Source organism: Solanum pennellii, chromosome 9 (assembly GCF_001406875.1).
Source record: "Solanum pennellii chromosome 9, SPENNV200".
NCBI lineage: Eukaryota > Viridiplantae > Streptophyta > Magnoliopsida > Solanales > Solanaceae > Solanum > Solanum pennellii.
Genome location: NC_028645.1, coordinates 758764 through 779887, shown reverse-complemented (window position 1 = coordinate 779887; position 21124 = coordinate 758764). Strand labels below are relative to the sequence as shown.

At 33.4% G+C, this 21124-nt stretch overlaps 3 protein-coding genes across 5 annotated transcripts; 1 reads left to right on the top strand and 2 right to left on the bottom strand.

Moving 5' to 3' along the window:
* Positions 1-575: 575 nt before the first annotated feature.
* Positions 576-8062, bottom strand: LOC107031127 (nitrate regulatory gene2 protein). The gene is made up of 6 exons (XM_015232362.2): positions 7847-8062; positions 4821-5991; positions 4319-4390; positions 2876-3087; positions 1850-2073; positions 576-1704 (listed from the first exon to the last, which is right to left on the bottom strand). Exons 2-6 carry the CDS (start codon positions 5935-5937, stop codon positions 1035-1037), a joined length of 2295 nt encoding a protein of 764 aa, XP_015087848.1. The 5' UTR covers positions 5938-5991; positions 7847-8062; the 3' UTR covers positions 576-1034.
* A 5854-nt stretch (positions 8063-13916) lies between these two features.
* LOC107031126 (protein MODIFIER OF SNC1 11-like) lies at positions 13917-17287 on the top strand. Of its 3 annotated transcripts, none has more exons than XR_001458184.2 (6): positions 13917-14265; positions 15376-15453; positions 15536-15661; positions 15766-15826; positions 16000-16106; positions 16990-17287. XR_001458184.2 is itself a non-coding variant. In XM_015232361.2 (6 exons), exons 1-5 carry the CDS (start codon positions 13973-13975, stop codon positions 16036-16038), a joined length of 597 nt encoding a protein of 198 aa, XP_015087847.1. In that variant the 5' UTR covers positions 13917-13972; the 3' UTR covers positions 16039-16080; positions 16990-17287. The 3 variants fall into 3 exon arrangements, 2 of the variants coding, with proteins under 2 accessions (XP_015087847.1, XP_015087846.1); XM_015232361.2 differs by having other exon boundaries at positions 16000-16080; XM_015232360.2 differs by having other exon boundaries at positions 16000-17278.
* A 180-nt stretch (positions 17288-17467) lies between these two features.
* Positions 17468-21124, bottom strand: LOC107031125 (probable protein phosphatase 2C 38). Its single transcript, XM_015232359.2, has 4 exons — positions 20182-21124; positions 18864-19231; positions 18313-18549; positions 17468-17869 (listed from the first exon to the last, which is right to left on the bottom strand). Exons 1-4 carry the CDS (start codon positions 20483-20485, stop codon positions 17642-17644), a joined length of 1137 nt encoding a protein of 378 aa, XP_015087845.1. The 5' UTR covers positions 20486-21124; the 3' UTR covers positions 17468-17641.

Genomic DNA, 21124 nt, shown 5'->3' with positions numbered 1-21124 from the left:
GAAAAAAAATTTATTTTCTCAATTGCACCTATATTGACCCATCTTATCCCATGTTATCTAAAACATTTTGGGTGCGCATAAAGTAAAATCTTTGCTTCAATGTCATAACGCAAATCATATATAAAAGTAACCTACACTGGATAAGCTTGATGTGACTAGTTCCCTTGCTTCGTTGATGAGACCTCTAACACAGAAATTCCAAACCTAAACCAAAACCTAAACCACTAGATCACTTTCAGCTAAAAAACACTTGAGATATTTTCATCATAACAAACACCTTGGTCATAAAAAGTTTGGATCGACTATATAAATCACCATTTCATCATTTCAAATGATATCATCATCATAATAATAAAGCAAAAGTGAAAAACCACATTAAAATGCAAAATATTTAATGAAATTGTAACTGNCCAAAACCTAAACCACTAGATCACTTTCAGCTAAAAAACACTTGAGATATTTTCATCATAACAACACCTTGGTCATAAAAAGTTTGGATCGACTATATAAATCACCATTTCATCATTTCAAATGATATCATCATCATAATAATAAAGCAAAAGTGAAAAACCACATTAAAATGCAAAATATTTAATGAAATTGTAACTGTAGTTCATCAAAGTAAAATGTACATATGCTTTAATAGTACATTTTTTTTCTTGCTATCATATAAACAGCTCTCCTTATGAACTAAATCTACACCCCTTTCCTTTTCAAATATTGCCCAATTTTCACCTCCCAATATTTGCATATACAGCCACTATATAGAGCTTTTTTTATTTTCAAGATTCAACAAAAATATATCTGTAAAGCTCCAAGAAATTTATCCTTCTATTTTTCACCTCTCCTGTACAAATGACAGAAAAAATAATCCTTCCTTTGCTATTATATTATATCCATTGTTGTTTCCTCAGTATCTTTTTGTCAGAACTATGTTGCTCGGACTCTCCAAAATGTTGTCGCACCTGTGTTGAGTACTTCTAAAACACACTACTTTTGAAGATTTCGAGCAAAGATAGGGTCGGAATACCTTTTTATGATTGAGAATTCATGCGGAGCGCATGACCATGTTTGGCTTCTTGGATGGCCTTTTGGAGTTGAGTGAACATCTTGACAGAAGACTCTGAGAAGTTGTTTAACTGGCTCAGGAAAAAGGTCAAGCTTGTACGAAAATGATCGAAGCCGGCTATCCAGTCTTCAGGAGAATCATCTCTCAGTGGGGTCTTAAGACCTGGTTCACCATCGATTCCATGACGATGATTTCCACCCTTCCCTTGGTGCTTCTCTTGCCGAGGTAGGAGGTGAGAGATTTCGGCAGCCAACCCCTTTATAGCGTCTGAAACCTCCTTAGTAGGCAATGAATCGAACATCTCCAACCAGACAGAACAGGTGGTATAAATAGGTGGGCCGTGGTTTCTGAGTGGCACAGGCTGCTGCTTTCTTTTTCTCCTGGATGATTTTTCGCGGAGGAAGACAGATTTGTGAAGCCACTTATTTATAGCTTCCACGTATGCCTTCTGAGAGACGATCCACTTTGTAAAACTTGATGATAGAGAACTCAATTCATGTTCAAGATGGATTGCAATCTGCCGACGAGAATCTGATTGAATAAGGATCTTCATATTTCCAGGCGAATGAGCTATCGATATGATATGGAGCTGAAGCTTGTGGCAGTCGAACATAACTTCCCACATCTTCCTCAATCTGAGATAGGAAGAGGATAACCATACAGACAAATTAATAAGAAACTTCCAGCCATTAACCTTCTAAAACATCATCTTTCAAACATGTATACATTTAATGCTAACGATATTCTGATGCTAAAATATGAGCAACATTAATAACATACCCCTCAATCAACTCCTCCAATTGAGGCTGAAGTTCCTTGTCTCTTATTTCTTCAATTTTCCTGGAGATGGAATTAATTCTATGAATTGCAACTCCAATTCTCGAATGAAGATCCTTCACAACCGCACGCGTCTTGTCGATCCTCTGAGGAGTTTCTACCTTAGATTCTAGTTGTCGGAGAAGCTTACGCTTAGCATCATAATCACTTCGGATCATCTCACTAGCCTGAATTCCAAAAGGTGTTTACATTTAGTTGTACATAATATGAGAGGATCTACTAATTTAATAATAAGTAGCTTAAACACCATTGATATGAGAAAAGCACCAGTAGATGCACTGTAATAAACTTGCACTTAATAAATCCTGTTCTTAAAAAGTTAAATATAAAATTCAACTACAATTACTTTGGAAAACGTTAATCTATACAACTGAAAAGTTCCATTTTGAGATGCATTGAATTTCAAGTCTGGGATCTCAGTATGTCTTAATTGATAAATATCAAATTCACAACACTATATATATATATATATCTCCGATAATAATACCAGAAAGGAAATTGGTACTTCCAGGAGGACTATAATGAAAGCAAGTATGAAACTTCAACAGAAGACCATGCCTTGGGTTTTGAAAAAAGATATATGACCATCACTGCAAAGTCTATGTCAATATATGACCGTCACTGCAAAGTCTATGTCAATATCTTGACAGACGAAAGGAACGTAAATGTGGAAAGAACTTGTTTCTTTTGACCGGTTACATCAAGAGATCAGTCAAGAATTTTGAAAGGAAGTTCTAGTATCTTCTTACTCTACGAACCCTAGGCCTAAAACCTAAATACCTTTTGCGAACAAAATATAGAAACTAACATCGAAGAGGTAAATTCTTCATCCATAGGAATGTCATAGAACAGCAAGCCTTATGGGTTGTGTACGTATAACTAACTAGTTCACAAATATGTATGCCATTCATATAGCTAGACAAATAAACATATCAATACATTATTATACGTACATAAGAAACATCTTACCTTGACTTCGTCATATAGCTTTTTCTCCCATGCAAACAGCCGATCCAACGTAGAGGCATGACTTCCTGAGACCATACAGAAGTTATCGAAGAGATTGTTGGAAACATCCTCAATACCATCTGTGGAGTTTACACCATGCCGATTTGGGGATGAAGCATGAGATGATGTGGTACGATGCCATGTCAGGTACTTCACAGAATTTTGAGGAGGCTCTGAACAGAAAAATTAAGATGGCTGGATAAGCTTCATGTAGAAGAAAATAATGAAAAGACAGACGACAAAAACAATAAGAAAACATGATGCATGGTAAATGAGCACAACCGTGCATAATAGTATCCAAAGCGAAAGAACCAAAATCAGATTAGAAGTTTAAAAAGCTCCATTTGACATACAATGGTCAGCAAGCAAGAAGGATGATTAGTGCAGATCTGTGAATTTGGATATATGCATGGTCTCAAATTTATTAATAGATACTTAGTGCACATTTAATATTGAATTTGTATCTTAAATTGTACTGGAACATGGCATACTACCAAATATCTAAATTTAGTGTTGAAGCAGCTTCCCTTTTTTGGTTCATCTCTTTCCAAGTATAATGTTTTCTTTATTGTTTCACAGATTAGCCAAATTATGTCGCTTTCAAAGATTCTTCTAGCGGTTGACTTCAGTTGATTCTCTCTATGACCAAAGAATCTAACATGTTCTCTTCTCCAAGCCTGAACCATGTATTACGGAAGTCGAACCCTTAGTCTCGATGTGTATGACCACATTTGACCGCATGGAGAGTAACATAAGAAGGTCGAAGATGATGAAAAATGGCAAATGTTTCAACAGATGGCTGACAGGATGTGAGAGAAATCTAGGCTCTATATACCAGCAAAGATGAAAGTATAACATGGAGAAATAAAATAAGATGATTAAAAGGCATGTTATATAGAACAGTTTTAAGGTCAGTAATGTCATATGGTCGTGAATGTTAGGCCTCTAACATCCGGCACATTCATAAGACGAGTGTTATGGAAAAGCAAATGCTGAGAATGATTGATGTGTGGTCATACAATGTTAAGCAAGATTAGAAGAGAAGGTTGCTTAAGATTGGTTTAGGAGACTATAGTAAACAATGTAGAGTAGTATGTAAAAAAAAAGAAGATCTAAAAAATTTATTCAGTATTTATTTGTAGATCATCTCAAAACGAAGTTGAATCTAAATAATAATCTGCACTCCTCAAGGTAAAGGAACCTTCCCATATCGTGCTTGCCTCCCATTCTCCGTATCATAAATTATAAACATCTGGACCCAAAGGTGACGTGGGGAGAAAAGAACTCAGGAATGTCTAACAAAATATCTACACTGAACCACACAGCATTCAGAAGCACTACCAACTATTAAACATGTAGAATCTGAAAATTTCACCATAGATATCTCTATATAAAAAGGCCTACCTTCAGGAATCTGGCTTGGATCGTCCCCGCAAGAGAAACAAGACTTCATTAATACTCTGGTCATTGACCCGCCTGCCACAGATAAATCTGTCAATGATCAATTAAAGAGCTATGCAGAAAAGACGAATATGTAAAAGAGTTAAGAGAGCAACAGTTCACGTCCCAATACTCACTTCACTCTCTTGCCTACTCAAGTATACATTAACTTGATTATATAGACATGATTGTTAACATTCTGACCTCAACCTCAGCCTGACTGCCATTTCTTACCGTATGTATCAACCAGTTAAAAGAACCACATAAAATCAGAAAAATATGCAGCATATCAAGTAAGAAAGAACTTCTAGCTGACGTGCCAATGTCATGCAGGAATCCACGTGACTTAAAAAGAAAAAACCTAGAAGCTAAAACAATTTGAGGAATATGTTTAAACAATGAAACAATTAAGATGCATTTACGTGCATTTTCTATCTGATATGAGAGAGAAAGAGAGATGACCTACTTTCTTTCCCTGGAAAAATTGGACGGAAATGGAATTTGTTCGCCTCCAACATGCGCGGAACTTCTCTTCCTGATTCAGATGCTTTTATGAAGAGATATTCAATATCTTTTATGCTAAAATAGAAGTCCTTGGGTGCAACCTTATTCTCAACATCATTTTCTTTTACTGGTGTCTTCATGTCGTTATCATCAGCAGGTCCTGAAGGTGCAGCTCTTAGTGGGGACAAATCAGGTGACTTGCTTTTCTCCACATTCAGAGACTTGGCTTCTGACACTTCACTCCTCACAGAGGTTATTTCAGGTGAGCCACTATTGCTAGCATGATCAGTTGTTCTATTGACATTTTGAAAACTTCGGACCAGTGTTTCTGCGGAAGGCTCATCAAATTCATCATCCGAGACCTGTGACCCATCCCTTCCAGGTGAAGAATAATGTTCTTCTTCATCTTCTGATGTAGAAATTATATCCTCATCTCCATGATGTCTATTGTCATTTCCATTCTCAATCCTTCCATTTTGTGAAGTCAAATGATTATCAATATCATGGCCAAGACCAAAGTAGTCCCAAGGTGAAGTTTCAGAAGGAGAAGGAGGGATTTCAAATGGTGAAGTTTCAGGAGGGATTTCAAAAGGTGATGCTTCAGGCCTCTCTGCGGAACGAGGCGTGGAGTTCTGAGGTGTAGCTGAAGTAACTGAAACAGTAACTGGAACAGAAGGTTTTTCTTCAACTTTCCTAGAAAATGTACCTCTAAATTTCATGTGATTAGCATGGTATCGACTTGAGGTTGGAGGTGAAGGAGACGGTAGGATATTCTCAGTTGCATCTACATGACGTGAGATGGATCGAGAAGAGAATGAAAAATGGGAAAGAGACTTTTCAGTTAATCCACGTAGCTCAGGGGTTGCACTAGTTGAAGTGTAGATTGAAGATCCGATTGGAGCCTCAGGTTCAGCAAATCTCCTTAAAACAGTTCCTGTAATTTTAAGAGACTCAATATAAGCAATATGAGTCGCTGCTAGATTACACCGTCCATCAAGAGCTTGCCTTACAAACTTCTTCCGTTCACGACAAAGCTGCAAGGCTTTATCTTCCTCTAGCTTAGAGTTTGATGCCCCCATCAAATCATTCCAGGGTTGAAACTTGTTTCACTTTCCACAGAAGTTACTTCAAGCCTGGTTCAAAAACAAGGAAAATTATTAGTTTGGAAAGAGACAATGCATGATCAAATTACACAACGCCAAAAATAATGGCAAGGGTCGGAAAGAAGTCATAAGGGCGTTCCAAAACCATATCAGTTATAAGAAACCCAACTCTCAAGAAAAAGCGCAACAAGGTAAATGCATAAACTGTTGACTAAGTGACTAGTTAAACAAAGCTTATCACCACATNCTCTAGCTTAGAGTTTGATGCCCCCATCAAATCATTCCAGGGTTGAAACTTGTTTCACTTTCCAACAGAAGTTACTTCAAGCCTGGTTCAAAAACAAGGAAAATTATTCGTTTGGAAAGAGACAATGCATGATACAATTACACAGGCCAAAAATAACCAGGAAAAAAACTCCACCATTTGGCAAGGGTCGGAAAGAAGTCATAAGGACGTTCCGAAACCATATCAGTTATAAGAAACCCAACTCTCAAGAAAAAGCGCAACAAGGTAAATGCATAAACTGTTGACTAAGTGACTAGTTAAACAAAGCTTATCAACACAATCTATTCAACAGAAAATATACAATAACTTCTTCCAAACAGTAAACATAAGCCAACAAAGAGAAACTCAAAACTACCGCTTGCAGCAGCTTAATCCTGCTAAATCAGGCTATACAAACATGCCAAACTCAGATGATTAAGAATTTGAATTCATCGATCTGACTCGGATGATTAAACATCAAAAATCACAGACAAAGGGTCGAATTAAAAAATAAAAACAGTGACCTATAACTGCAGATTCATCATCACAACAACCAAATCTAACTGAATTTACACAAAATACCCAAACATAACCTAATCAAAAACTTGCCTTCTAAAATCAAACCTGTTAAAAGCATTACCAAAAACGGATCATTAATCTCCAAAATCAAGAACATATTACTAAAAATCCAATCTTTAAAATTCACAGGTTTATAAAACTTCACAACTGTATAACAGAATCCAATTCAACCCCAACCAAGCACCACCACCAAGAATCTAACAATGAATCACAGCGAAGAAACAAAACTCGATAAGCAAATTGAAAAAGTGAATAGTAATAATCTCCAAATTAAGAAAACTTAACAAGTAAAGATCAGTACTTTCACAACAATTGAATACAACTCAATCCAACCCCAAATCAAATACACCCCAGCACCCCCAAAAAACACAAAACCATAGAAACAACTAAAAAAACTCAAGTTTAACAACCAAAATTAGATTAGTAATCTCCAAATTAAGAAAACTTAACAAGTAAAGATCAGTACTTCACAACAATTCAATCCAACCCCAAATCAAATACACCCCCCTAAGTAAAGATCAGTACTTTACAACAATTGAATACAATTCAATCCAACCCCAAATCAAATACACCCCCTAAGTAAAGATCAGTACTTTACAACAATTGAATACAATTCAATCCAACCCCAAATCAAATACACCCCCTAAGTAAAGATCAGTACTTTACAACAATTGAATACAACTCAATCCAACCCCAAATCAAATACACCCTCCACCCCAAAAAAACCACTAAACCCATGAGGCCATGACAATTGACAACAACTACAAAAATCTCAAAAATTGATAAGAAATGAAATGCAATAAAAAACACCCAAAAAGGAAAACTAAACAAAAATCAAGAAAAGGGACAAATTCAATCACCAAAAAGGCCAAAAGGAGTTCTGAGTCATGAAGTTAAGACAGTCCTACAAAAACCCAAGTAAAAAAGCTCAAAACTTTATAACAAATTGAATGTTATAACCAACACCCAAAAAGGAAAATCAAACAAAAATTGAGAAAAAAAGGACAAAAGGGGTTGTAGGTCTTGAGGTTAAGAAAGTACCTGAAGAAGCAAATAAGTCAAAAACTCAAAATTAGTGAAATCTTATAGAATTCAGAGATGCTGATGATGGTTGATCCAGTTGACAGAATAAGAAAGGAATGGTATGGAAACTGTTAAAAAAAGAGTGAAAAGCAAAAAAAAGATGAAATCTTTAGAGATTAGTGAAGTGAATAAGCAGTGTCAGAACAAAGAGAGATAGAGAGAGAGANGATAGAGAGAGAGAAGGGGGGGGGGGGTATAGAAAAAGAGAATAAATACATCCATGCAGAATAAATAAAAGGGTTGAAGAAAACAGACAAATTAGACTCACTCTGTGTGTGTGTGTGAGAAAATTGTGTGCTTAGCTGTGATCTCCACCTTTTTATTTGTCAACAAAAAAAAAGTTCTTATTTCAACTAATTTTTTATACTTAGAAAAGACTCCTTTTAATTTTCTTTTTTCTATACTTTCTATTCTAATCTAATAAAGTCTTTTTTCTACTAATATTTTAAGCATATTAGATCTTTAGAGTTTAATTTTAAATATGTATCTTTGTATTATACATTCCGATTATGAGTTATGAGCCCTTGATAGTGAGCTTCCGTATTTCGATTTTTATGGACGAGTCTTTAGTAGTGAATTGTGTTTATAAATTATGACGATTTAGGGATTGAATGTTTAAACTGATTTTATTGTGCTATATATATTAGATTTTGATGTTATCCTGAACATGATTGATTATCCTCTATTGTACGGTATTAAATTGTTTTTATTAAAACTGTTACCTCAGCAATATCTAATGATTTTTATTTTTTTTGCTTTGTGCACATATCGATGTTATAATGTATGTATTAGTTATTTTGATGTTGTTAATATCATAATTTACATTGTGTCAATTATATATAGAATAATATCAAATAGGGTATATGGTTAGCATTTGCATTAGTATGTATAAGTCGAAAAAGTGTATCAAATAAAAATTTAATCAATATATTATTTTATATGCTAGTACAATCTACCAAATGACGAATTATAATGATATTTAGAGTTTATTTGACTACTAAGAGACAAATATTGATCAGAAAATGGTTGATTTATGCAAATAATCCTTTTGTTTTAGGTTATATCATTTTGATTGTTAAAATGATATAAGCTGCGTGTGTATATATATATATATTACTTAATAATTGTTAAAATGGGAAATAAACGAATAATTATTTATATAATTAGTAGATTTTTATTAAATACATATATTGAGTGAGATTTTTATTTAACAGTAATTTTATAAAAAGTAAATGATTATAATTTTTCTTATTTATGTTATAAAAGGTCAAATATAATATAAATATGGGTTTTATGATTGAATCCAATTAAACTTTTATTCAGAATTAATAATTTTGAAGTAGAATATTGTGTAAATTTGTAATGGTAGTTAATGAAGGTCAAATATAATATAAATATGATTTTTAGGATTTGATCCAATTAATTTCATTCAAAATTAATCTTGAATTAGAATATTATGTAAACTTGTAACGGTAGCTAATGCAACCCAAAATTATTTCATATTAACTGTTAAAATTAATTTTTAGCTGTTATAACATTAAATCAAGGGTGGAAAATATTAACTTGAATTTTTTTTCCCCTTTTGTTTTAGTCCTATTTTCATATTAATTTCATTTTGTTATTTTGTTATTATTAGTAGTATACATGCGTTACTTGTACGCAATTACGTAGAATAAATGATGTGTAAATTTAATTTGGCTAAAAATAAAGTATTATAAAAATAGTGATGCTAATAGGACAATTTTAAGAAGTTGGGGGTTATAAAAAATATTTTAGAGAAAAAAAACAAAGATTGAGTTAAAAAATTATTTTTAAGAAAAAATACCCGCATAATTTTATTTACAGTTGAATTGAATAAAATAATTTATACTAAAAATAATAAGAACTTGACGACACGGCATTCTCCTTTCAATAGTATCATCAACCGGAGAAAGTAATAGTTTAACTTGGACGCGTCTTAACATACTCTCCTCTCGCACCATATTAATTATAATATTAGTTATATGATCTTTCACGAATAACTTCAAACTCTGTGTTGTATCAATTCAATGTGCAACGATAAATTCGGAGAAATTTAATTATTTTATGGTTCGAACTTAAATAAATATTTGTGTTACTTTAATATATTCTTAAAATTTCATACGAAATATGCATGTTAAAATTTTATTAATAATTGGTTGAATGTGTCTTATTTAAAAAAAAAATCATCTACAATACATAATAAAACATTGATATTTCTTTTTTTAAAATTGTTGAAATTATTCCTAGTTTAATGAGAAAATACAATTGAACAAGATTATCTAATAATAATTTCCCAAATTTTATGTGTTTAATTTGATTTACTTTATGTTATAAAAAAGTAAACTTTTAATTTTAAAATATAAATTACAACTTTTATGTTTGCCTTTAGGGAATGAAAAAAGATGTAAGGTAATTATTATATACAAAGATTATAAATTACAAAATTTTAAGTCAAACAATCAAATGATGATGGATTGGACATTATAATATCATATATGAAAAAAAAATTGTTATGTTTGGTATATCAATTATTTCAAATTTCAGCCTATGAATCATTGTTTACTTTATTGTTAAAATTGTGATAAAAATTGACAAAATTGAAAACAAGTGAAAATACAAGGGATTCTCAATTATATATATAAGTAATTTAATTTTAGATAATATTTATATTTTATTTACTTTAATTATTTAATTTAGATAAAATACATCTTATTCAGGTCGATAAACAAATAATTACTATCATTTTTACTAAGAGAATAATTTTTTCGACTTTGAAAATTTCATCTTTCCTTTCATGTGAATTTTCCAACAACAAACACAAAATTTGTACCATCCAATCTATTCCACCTCCCAAACTCTGAAGAATATCCCTTACCCTTTTCATTTTATTTTATTTTATTTTATATACTAAATATTTGATATTTATGAGAATTAATCGAGTGAACGCAAAGAAGTAAATTAGATTAGACGAAAAGAACTCCGAGTAAACAAAGCAAAGGCCCATCTGGCCGATCTCAAGTTGGATGAGAAGGCAAATCAATCCTCCGAAGAAGAAAACCATGACTATTTAGACTGTTAGTGACCAAATGACACATTCTAGTTATAATATTCCTTTCAATTAATTCATTGAGTAATTCACGAGTAAATTATTAAGCTAATGTAATCATGACAAATGTTAGTCAATATAATTATGTTCTAGTTTACCGTAATTTTTAATTCAAGACTTATATTATTTGATGATATATATATATATACTTGATATTTATAAAAATTAATCCATTCTAGTCACAATATTTAATTCACAAGTAACTCATGAGTAAATTATTAAGCTAATATAATCGTGATAAACATTAGTCAATATAATTATGTTCTAGTTCATTATAAATTTTTATTGGAAGACTTATATTATCATTTCACATGAGAAAGAGAAAAATTGTCAAATGAAATAATATATTTTAAAAATATATTCTATTTGATTATTCCTTTAGGAGGGGGAAAAGGGGAGCTGTAGAAAGTATTTTTATATTCTAAAGTTAAATTAGAAATATATTTTAAAATTCACCAAAACTTTTAGATTTAATAAATATAACCCTTTATTTTTGTGTCCACTTGTCTTCTTCTTTTTTCACAATATAATAATTTCCTCATATTTGAATAAAAAAAACTTCTAAAGTTTTTATTTTATTATTTATCCGATATTCATAATCCAACTAATTAAAATTTGCATTAAGAAATTCATCTTCGAGGAGAAAATTAATGTTTTTAACTAAGGAATTCATATTGAGGAGAAAATTAATGTTTTCAATTAAAGTCGAATTGATTGTTCAAACTCAAAAATACATATCATATGATTTTAGTGTATACAATGCTAAATTCAAACAACATTAAGAGGGTGAGAAATGAACATAATAATTTAATTATTGAAATTAAATTAAGATGAAAAATTAACTAGGTACAACAAAAAGAGAATTTTTTTTAGACAATATTAAAGTAATTAGCCTATCATTTGATGTGATAGTTGTAGTTCTTATTTCAACATCTAGTGTATCATTTTCAATTGCTTTTTATGTATTATAAAGTGAAGGATTGTGGGGTTTCTAACCAATAAATATTGCTCATGAGCTAGAACATTTTAATTTAATATTTTCCAATACTTTAATAAGTTTATGGTGCCAAAATTAAATTTAAATTATAAATTATCCTTCCAAAAANTCATATGATTTTAGTGTATACAATGCTAAATTCAAACAACATTAAGAGGGTGAGAAATGAACATGATAATTTAATTATTGAAATTAAATTAAGATGAAAAATTAACTAGGTAAACAAAAAGAGAATTTTCTTAGACAATATTAAAGTAATTTTTGCCTATAATTTGATGTGATAGTTGTAGTTCTTCTTTCAACATCTAGTGTATCACTTTCAATTGCTTTTTATGTATTATAAAGTGAAGGATTGTGGGGTTTCTAACCAATAAATATTGCTCATGAGCTAGAACATTTTAATTTAATATTTTCCAATACTTCAATAAGTTTATGGTGCCAAAATTAAATTTAAATTATAAATTATCCTTCCAAAAAGCTATCAATATCATTTTTAAGCTCCTATAACCACTAACTCATGTAACATCTAGGTCATTTACGGTAAATAATTTACCTATCCGATTAACTATTCATAATCTTTCAATTCATTGCAAGAAAAAATTTCTTAATGGTCTTTCTTTGTGTTTATGTACAACAAGGGATACGTGCATTACCAAAAAAATTATCATTAGCGATAATTAATTCTTAATTGTCGCTAAATATGTAATTTTAGCGGCAATTGTCACTCTTTGTATATGTCCTTAAAGTCTTTAGCGACATTGGTTCTAATGACACTTAACTAATGTCGGTAAAGACTTTAACACTCCTTATTAATGTCAATATTTAATGCCGCTAAAATTTGTTTTTGTTGTAGTGGTGAAAGAGTGCAATAAAAAATGAGAAGTGTTATATTATGTATATTGAGACATAAAATATTCTAAATCTTCAAATATTTTCATATACAAAAGAGAGTAATTATATGTTGAAGAAACTGGATCGGAGTATATTATATCATAATGAGCTTGAATCTCCTTAAAGTGAGTGAGATATCCGCACCTCAACTTAAACATTTTTCTTTTACTTTGTCATTTTATTTCGATTATAATTTATTATATTTTTGATATATTACACCAACAGATAAATTGTCATTTTCAATTTGCGAAATGAAAAATTGAAAACAAACATTATAATGATTTAAAAAAAAATAAAATTGACCATTTAAAAAAATAATCAATAACTTAATTAATAGTTATTTTAATTTTTATCATCATAATTAGTCATCAAATTATCATCATCATAAGTATTAGGTTCATCACACAAAGAGTTGTGTTAGTAAAAAGGGCTAAGCACATATTTAAGCAAGTCATGGTAAACCACCGTCGGACGGTGGAGCTTTACACCGGATTTTCCTCCGGCGAAGTCGGTAGCAATATTACAAACACGGTCAGGTAAAGACGTCAATTTCACAAAGCAATTTTATGGCTTAATTATTTTTCGATGACAAATTTAATTAACAATTAAATAAAAAATTTCAACTTTTTATCTATCAGATCACTTCCGTAATATTACAACACTTTCTTCTCTCATCTAAACATGTCGAAATCATGCTATCTGCACAAGATTTGAGTTAAAGTCGATAAGTATATAAAATATATAATCTTATATGTTAAGTAATAGACCGAATTTATAAATAAATTATTATCTGCCGTTACTCAAGCATTTAGGGGATTGATCGTTTGATTAAAAATATTTATAATATACATATATTATATATTTACCAATAATTTTTTGAATAAATAACTATTTATATTATTCGTTAATACAAATATTTTAGATAAAAATATTTATTTAATAATATAATATATTTTACGAGATTATATCGACTCTAAATCACAAAATTTGAAGGTATATTACTCATCCCTGAAGTAGAGGTTTTGTAGTAATTTGGAAATCATTTGTTTCTTCTACGGAATTCTTTATCATGACTACGACGGCGGCGCAGCTTCCTGAAAACCCTATCAAAACCCTAATTCAGTCACCGGATCCAAATCCGACCGCCGTTTCTGAAGCTCCGACTCATGATTCCGCAACTGACTCATTGAAATCGCCACCGTCTGATGGAGTTAAGGACCAAGCGAAGTTGGATAAGGCGGCGGATGGAGGCGGCGGCGGCGGTAAGGATACTGATATACAGAAAAAGATGAAGCGAGCAGAGAGGTTTGGAATGACGGTTCAGCTTTCGGAAGAGGAGAAGCGAAACACTCGGGCTGAGAGGTACTTTTTGTAGTTAAATTTTGTTGCTGGATTTGGTATTTGTGTTTAAAACGAATAGTATTACTTCAGAAAAGAGGAACTCTTTACCTTTGTCGGAATCTGGAGCAAATATAGATGATTCGTTTTAGTTTGAGTAGGAGGTTGCAGGTATACAGTGTAGTTAGTCTAGGTCCGTGCAAGCTGGCTCGGGCAGACCACTGGCATGAACATAGTGTGTTGAGTTTGTATAGTTGATTCATGCTTGTTTGGGATTGAGGCACAGTTGATTGGTTGCTAAAGGTTGAATTCGAGTCTGAGAGGGCACATTAGCTGAACTCTTTGTTTAGGTTCCTAGACATCTGAGGGGTAGTTGACTGGGTTGGTAAGGTTTAGTGCTTTGTTCTGATTGTGTACTTGTGTTTATTACGACAATTTGTTAGGTAGAGTAGCTGAACACTATGTTTAGGTTCCTAGACGGTGGTGTTGCACATATCCTTTGCTTTACATTTACAACCATAGAAACAATTATTTAAAGCTATCATCTTTTAAAGTGCTGGTGGATTTTGTGTGTATATAATAAAGAAGTAGCAGTCATGATTTTATATGAAATACATGAATAACTACACTTAATCGTTCCATAAAGGGGTCACACCGTCACACTCCAATCAGCACCAGAACTTGTACTGGGAAGGTAGTTCCAATTGCCCTTTGTTTTTCTTGTCTAGTGAGGTATATTAGAAATATAGTAGTGTGTAAGCTGAAATGGATGCGTGTCACCCGAGCAGAATGGATTAAAGCATCTAAACGTGCATTCCCTTCATTTGTTAGTAGAGGCTTGAAAGTTGAGAGGCTTAATAATATCTTTTGGATTTATGGTTCCTTTATATACAATATTGTTGGAATTCAAAAAAATTCCAGCATGGGAATCCTCAAACTTCTCATCTTTCCTCAAACTTTTCATCTTTCTTTCCAGCTTCCATACAGTTGATCTTCATGCCTTACATAGTCCAGCAAACATATCTTGTGTTTGTTGTGAAATGGGATACCCAATAGCCGGCCGCAGACATTTAACTCATATGAGGATCAATCTTAAGTTGTTCTTATCCCCTTTGTTGGACTTTTTTGTGTCAGGTTTGGCACATCTGCACCTCAGGGTTCAGATGCTTCAAAGAAAGCTGAAGAGCAGAAGAGGAAAGCTAGGGCTGAGAGGTATGTGTACTATCTATTTGGGCTACTGCCAGCTGGGTAGTTTACTTGTTTATGTGTTTGTTGATAGATTTGGTTCTGTCAGGTTTGGGCTTAGCCAATCTGATAGTACTGATGAGGATGCTAAGAAGAAAGCTAGGCTGGCAAGGTTCGCACCTCCTGCGAAGGCTGATCCTGTGGAGGAAGATAAAAGGAAAGCTAGGGCCCTCAGGTTACAATGAGACCTTTTCACCTTCTTCTTTATGTCAGCTGAGGGTCTAAAATATTTCGGCGTCGAATTGGTATATGACTTTGACTGATGGTGTTATTTGACAGGTTTTCACAGTCCAAGTCTGGTTCCCAATCACAAGAGAACGGCAAAGAAAAAACTGAGCAGGTTTCATTTCTATATACCAAGTGAAATTTGTGATTTGGAATGAATTTGAAAAACGTAGCAGTCAGTATGTGTTTGCTTTGAATTTTGATGTGATCATACGTGCACTATCCGTGTGTTGAGCGTACTTTTACTAGTACAACTTTCTATTAACTATTGCATGTACTTTAACACAGGAGACTGTTGCGGTGGAGAAGGCTGGAGGAGGAACATGAACCATTCTCAAACTTCGTTCAACAGCAAGAGTTACTTAAGATGTATAGTTTATTGTTGCTGCGGAATGGTTAGGAGTTCTGTTAAGAGTGACTTTAAATTCCCAAAGTTTTTGTTTTAGTCGTTTTTGGAGTTCCTTGTTTAGTTTGGTAGGTTAGAAGTCTTAACATTTGCAAGTTCCCTAGTAGCAGGACCATCCTTCAAAATGGGGAAAATGGCTTTTGTCATCTCTTAGGTTAGCCAGTAGTGCTAGGATACATGGACCACAACCTCCTTAGTGTGTTATTCTGTCAGAAGTGATGACCCGTAACCAATATTTGAAATTAACTTCTTTTAAAAAAACTTATCTAAAACGATTAAACTACAACCTCAATATTTCCTACTTGAAACCTTTGTTTTTGACAACTTCATCATCGGGCTTTCCTTTATCAATCTACAACTGTTCTTTCACATTCTTGTAGTTTTTCCTTTCACCTAAAAGAGAGAATGGTGCATATCAACGATCTACTGGTGATACCATTTATGATTTCTCCAAGTGCTCAATGTAGTACCACAGATACTTGATTAGATGTCCACTCTTGTGATCTGGATGGTCCTTCATGACTTGTCGGTAGAAAGTTAAAAGTTTTTGCTAATCTAGAAGATAAGTAGTCACCCTTTATGACATACTGGAGGCATCATATATTAATTCTAGTTTGGTCAGATTGTTAGTGATATTCTTAGTTGGCCTTGCAAGTAGGAAAGGTAAGACTAGTTTTTATTGCATCGAGGGCCTTAAATTTTGTTCAAGAAGAACCACTTGATTGTGCTACATCTTTGCAGAGTTTTGAATTCAGAGAAGGTTTTACTGTAACATCGCTGCCCGTATGATGATGAAGTTATCAAATCCATATTTCTATAATATTTAAGCTGGTGTGCTTGGGTTCTATTTATTTACAAGGTTACTGTTTCAGATTTTGATGTCGCGGGTCGTCATATGCATCAGATTAACTCTAAGGAGGTGTGGTCTGGGTGAATCGCGTAGGCTGTAGTCAATAGGTGTCGGAGTAAGTATAGGACTACCTATGAAGGTAGTTGCTTGCTATTTTGTTCTTGGTTCTTGAAGTTCAGTAGCAAGTGGTAGTATTTCAGTTACTTGGATTGTAAAGACAGTAAATTTGTTGGTGACAATCTGATTTTCGCACTCTACTAACGTTCATTACGCTTGTTTTATTTACATCTAGATGAATTTTCAGGCCCAAATTTGAGGTTTTTGTTTGTTTTTCTAGAATTGTCTCCTAAATGTGAAGTATTGGGATATTTGTTACCTTGGAAACATGTTCTGGACAAAAATATTGTGTACATTGTCTGTAATGTACACAATATATCTGGTGTACATCTTTTTACATTGCCTGGTAACACGAGACTCTTTTGCACGTTAAGTTGTTCTTGTTCAGCAAGGAATGATTAATTAAGGAATGATTAATTGATAATCGAGGAAATATAAGAACACATAACAAGTAAATTACAAGCCTAAAACCATAAAGAAACTGGAGAAAAGAAGCAAAGAAATTCGAGGCCTCCAAAAGACGAGCTCTCTTTCTTCTCTGTTTAAAGTCTTGGGATCTATCGTTTGGGAGAAGCAGGCATACCGCCTCCTCTAATGGAAAGTATCGGTACGTGAGACGAGCTTCTATTCATGGAATAAGAATCCAGAAACACAACAACAACCGAGATATCATCGTGGAAATGCCTCCTTACACCTCGTTCGATCTTTTTCAGGTCTGAATATCTCATCTCTCTTTTCTTAGCTGCTACTCGGAGAGCAGCTTTGATTAATCTCCGGGCAATCCCCTAGTCACAAGAGAGAAAAAAGCACAAGATTTACTAAAACTTCATCGAGGAATTACTTCTATATCGTACTCTTGAGATAGTTATACAACAACATACATGTATAGAGAGACCTTATCTTTAAGTCAGAGGTGGACAGACTGTATCCAATAGACCCTCGACTCAAGATTCTTTATNTCTTGAGATAGTTATACAACAACATACATGTATAGAGAGACCTTATCTTTAAGTCAGAGGTGGACAGACTGTATCCAATAGACCCTCGACTCAAGATTCTTTATATAGTTAACAATAACAACATACTTAGTGGAGTCTCAACAAAGTGGGATCTTGGGAGGATAAAGTGTACACAGACCTTACCCCTACGTTAGAGGTAACCCTTGGTACAAGACTATTTAGATAGTTATATAAAAGACGATTCATATTATCAGAGATTGAATGCTTACGTTGCGGGGTTGACTGTGGACTATATCAACAGCCTCCTGGTTGCTAAGATGTTCCCAGAGACCATCTGAACCAAATATGAGGAACTGATCTTTGGAAGTCAATCTATGAATGAAAATTGATGGTTCCGCACTGAGGATCGGCTTAGAGAAGGATTCGGGCAATCTAAACTTGGGCAGCAGGGGTGCCTGATTGAACTCTGCCCTCTTAAGATAGGCATCACCAATTGACCTCGAAACCTGTAAAGATGATAACAAAACGAACATCAACTCGTATGTCATACACACTTCCATGACACCTCCAGTAGCGGCGATTTCTTCCAAACCAAGATGCATAATGCAACCACAATTAGTCTAATCTTTACATCTCCAATGAAAATTATCTCAAATCTCAAAAAAATTCAGGCATCAAAGCGACTTATATTACATAATAAACAGTCGATCTCAAAGGACAACATAACTAACTTTTAGGTTTGCTTACTTGCATATGAGGCATATTTTTGAAAAAAATCAACATGAGACGGCCTAAGAATGTGATATAAACAGATAATCACCTGTATGATACCCTTCACGCGCCAAACTTTGTGTTTGAGAAGCACAATCTGTGAATCCTGGGGATGCAATGATCTAAGCTCATCTCTCACAGACTCATTATTAGCATTGTGCTCCATTGACAATTGAATAGCAGTCACACCCCTTGCAGCTGTTTCTGCTCTACCTAACACCACACGTGAATCTCCGGCATTGGCAACATATAGTAGTCCATTGCAGATTACGCCTGCCAAACAACAAGATCCCACCGATGCAAGTTGTGGCTTCTCAAACCATTGCTGCTTCACAAGCGACAAAAACTCCTCATCCGTTTTCAAGAAAGCTTTTTTTATGACATCTGCAGACATTTCTTGATGCTCCGTTGCAAATTCTGTTTACGAAGGGATGAAGGTAAATAGAAGAGCTACTATCGTTTATACTACTCATAAACTTTCTAGAATATAAAACAGATGAATATAAGTTCCAAGGAATAGTTATAAACATTTTTGGAGGATAATTAGAGAAAGTCTCAGGGTGAATAACACACATAGTAGTAAGGTTGAAAGCACAACGGTGTTAGGAATTCAGATCACGATACTGCAAAAAGCATACGATATCTACAGATAGCATCTCCCTCGAGTGTGTCTCTTCTGGATTGTTATTGCACGTATCAAAATCTTAAGTCGTTCTAATATTTCTAATAAAAGAGGAAAACAACAAGCTGGTACGTCTAAATCTGATGAAAGTTGTGTTTACATAACTCATAGAAGTGACAAACCAGATCTTTATATCTTAAAAGTTTTAACGAACATGTAAAATAGACAACAAACATGTAAGATCTTTCGTGTAATTCAAGGTGGTAGTAAAGCAATATCGTGTATAAACACTATAAGTTTAACAAAGTACCCTGAAAGTTTTGTCTATAAAGTAGAATCACAAGGCAAAATCCAACAATATCTTAGTTGTAGACACATCAAATATTGTGGAAGGCATCATTTTAGACAGCAGGGGACATAGCTAGATGGATGTACTTATCTGTATCGAACGTTGGCCAGATTTTTTGGGATCTTAATGTACATTGATATACCGCTTTTGTAACATTCTTGATTCATTATCAATGAAACATTGGACTTGCAACAACAATTACAAATAGCACAATATGTAAAGTCTAAAGATCAGATCTACCAGCCTGAATCATTTTTAGTATTTACATCAAAACTTAACCAGCATTAACATTCATATCTTCAAAAAAAACTCACACTTTCAAAACTACGACATCACCACGATATCAAGAATCATAATAATAATCAATGCAATCAAAAAGGAACATGATGAGCTTACTCTTAAGATTGGAGAACAAGGTCTTGTTTACGAAACAGGACGTCTCCGGTCCTCCATGTCCATCATAAACTCCAACAAATGTTCCATAAGGACCTGATTCAAGACAACTCAATGGCCCTGATTCAAGCTGGCTCTGATCCTCCATTAAATTATTAGCTTGTATTATTGCCATTGAAAATTCACCATTTACATGAACCCCCAAATCCTTATACCACATTAAACCATCAACCCTACCCCTAGTATCCCCACCCCTCCCTAAACCACCATCCCCCTCAACAGAAGGTTTCCAGCAAGGTTTAACCATTCTTTCTTTTTTTTGTATACAATTTCAATATATCTATATATATATATCACATAAACATATATTTATCCAAGAATCTTGATAAAGTTTGAATCTTTTTACATAATTTATCCAAAAGAACCAGCAAACAGTACATTCATCAAAACCCCTAACCCCAACCTCAAATCCAGTTTTTTTTGCTTATATTCAAAACCCACAACCCCACAAGCATAACAAGACCAAGACACCATTAATATGTAACAAACCTGCAAATGGAAGTAAAAAAAACCAAAAGGGTATGGGCTAAACTTTTGTCCCCAAAAACACGAAAACAATAGTTTTTATTTGAGTTCAGAGAATATGGTGACAGTGGGTGTTCTTTGCATACCTTGAACCTGGTTTCTTGGTGGACCTTAAACATAAATATTATTGTATCAAATTTCAACTACAAGCTTAGCTGTGAAAACCCATTAAAGATTGATGGTGACAGAGTTTGTTCCTTCATCAGAGGGATCAAACAGGGAATGGATAACAAAAAATAAAAATTGGGTTTTTTTTTTTGGAACTTTTTGATCAGAGGATCTTTAGGAAGGGTGTCAGAGAGAGATCTCAGATTATGATGATATACAAAGACAAAATTTTTAGGGCAAGAATTTTTTTTTA

What these genes read in the sequence shown, in the direction of transcription:
- LOC107031127 (XM_015232362.2), bottom strand. Translation starts at nt 5,937, where the DNA reads ATGGGGGCATCAAACTCTAAGCTAGAGGAAGATAAAGCCTTGCAGCTT. An exon ending in AATTTTTCCAGGGAAAGAAA is followed by an intron (nt 4,391 to 4,820) that starts GTAGGTCATCTC and finishes TATCTGTGGCAG; the next exon opens with GCGGGTCAATGACCAGAGTA. An exon ending in AGCTATATGACGAAGTCAAG is followed by an intron (nt 2,074 to 2,875) that starts GTAAGATGTTTC and finishes TTTGGAATTCAG; the next exon opens with GCTAGTGAGATGATCCGAAG.
- LOC107031125 (XM_015232359.2), bottom strand. Translation starts at nt 20,485, where the DNA reads ATGGTTAAACCTTGCTGGAAACCTTCTGTTGAGGGGGATGGTGGTTTA. An exon ending in CTTGTTCTCCAATCTTAAGA is followed by an intron (nt 19,232 to 20,181) that starts GTAAGCTCATCA and finishes CTTCGTAAACAG; the next exon opens with AATTTGCAACGGAGCATCAA. An exon ending in TCCACAGTCAACCCCGCAAC is followed by an intron (nt 17,870 to 18,312) that starts GTAAGCATTCAA and finishes TCTTGTGACTAG; the next exon opens with GGGATTGCCCGGAGATTAAT.
- LOC107031126 (XM_015232361.2), top strand. Translation starts at nt 13,973, where the DNA reads ATGACTACGACGGCGGCGCAGCTTCCTGAAAACCCTATCAAAACCCTA. An exon ending in CGAAACACTCGGGCTGAGAG is followed by an intron (nt 14,266 to 15,375) that starts GTACTTTTTGTA and finishes TTTTTGTGTCAG; the next exon opens with GTTTGGCACATCTGCACCTC. An exon ending in AGGAAAGCTAGGGCCCTCAG is followed by an intron (nt 15,662 to 15,765) that starts GTTACAATGAGA and finishes GTTATTTGACAG; the next exon opens with GTTTTCACAGTCCAAGTCTG.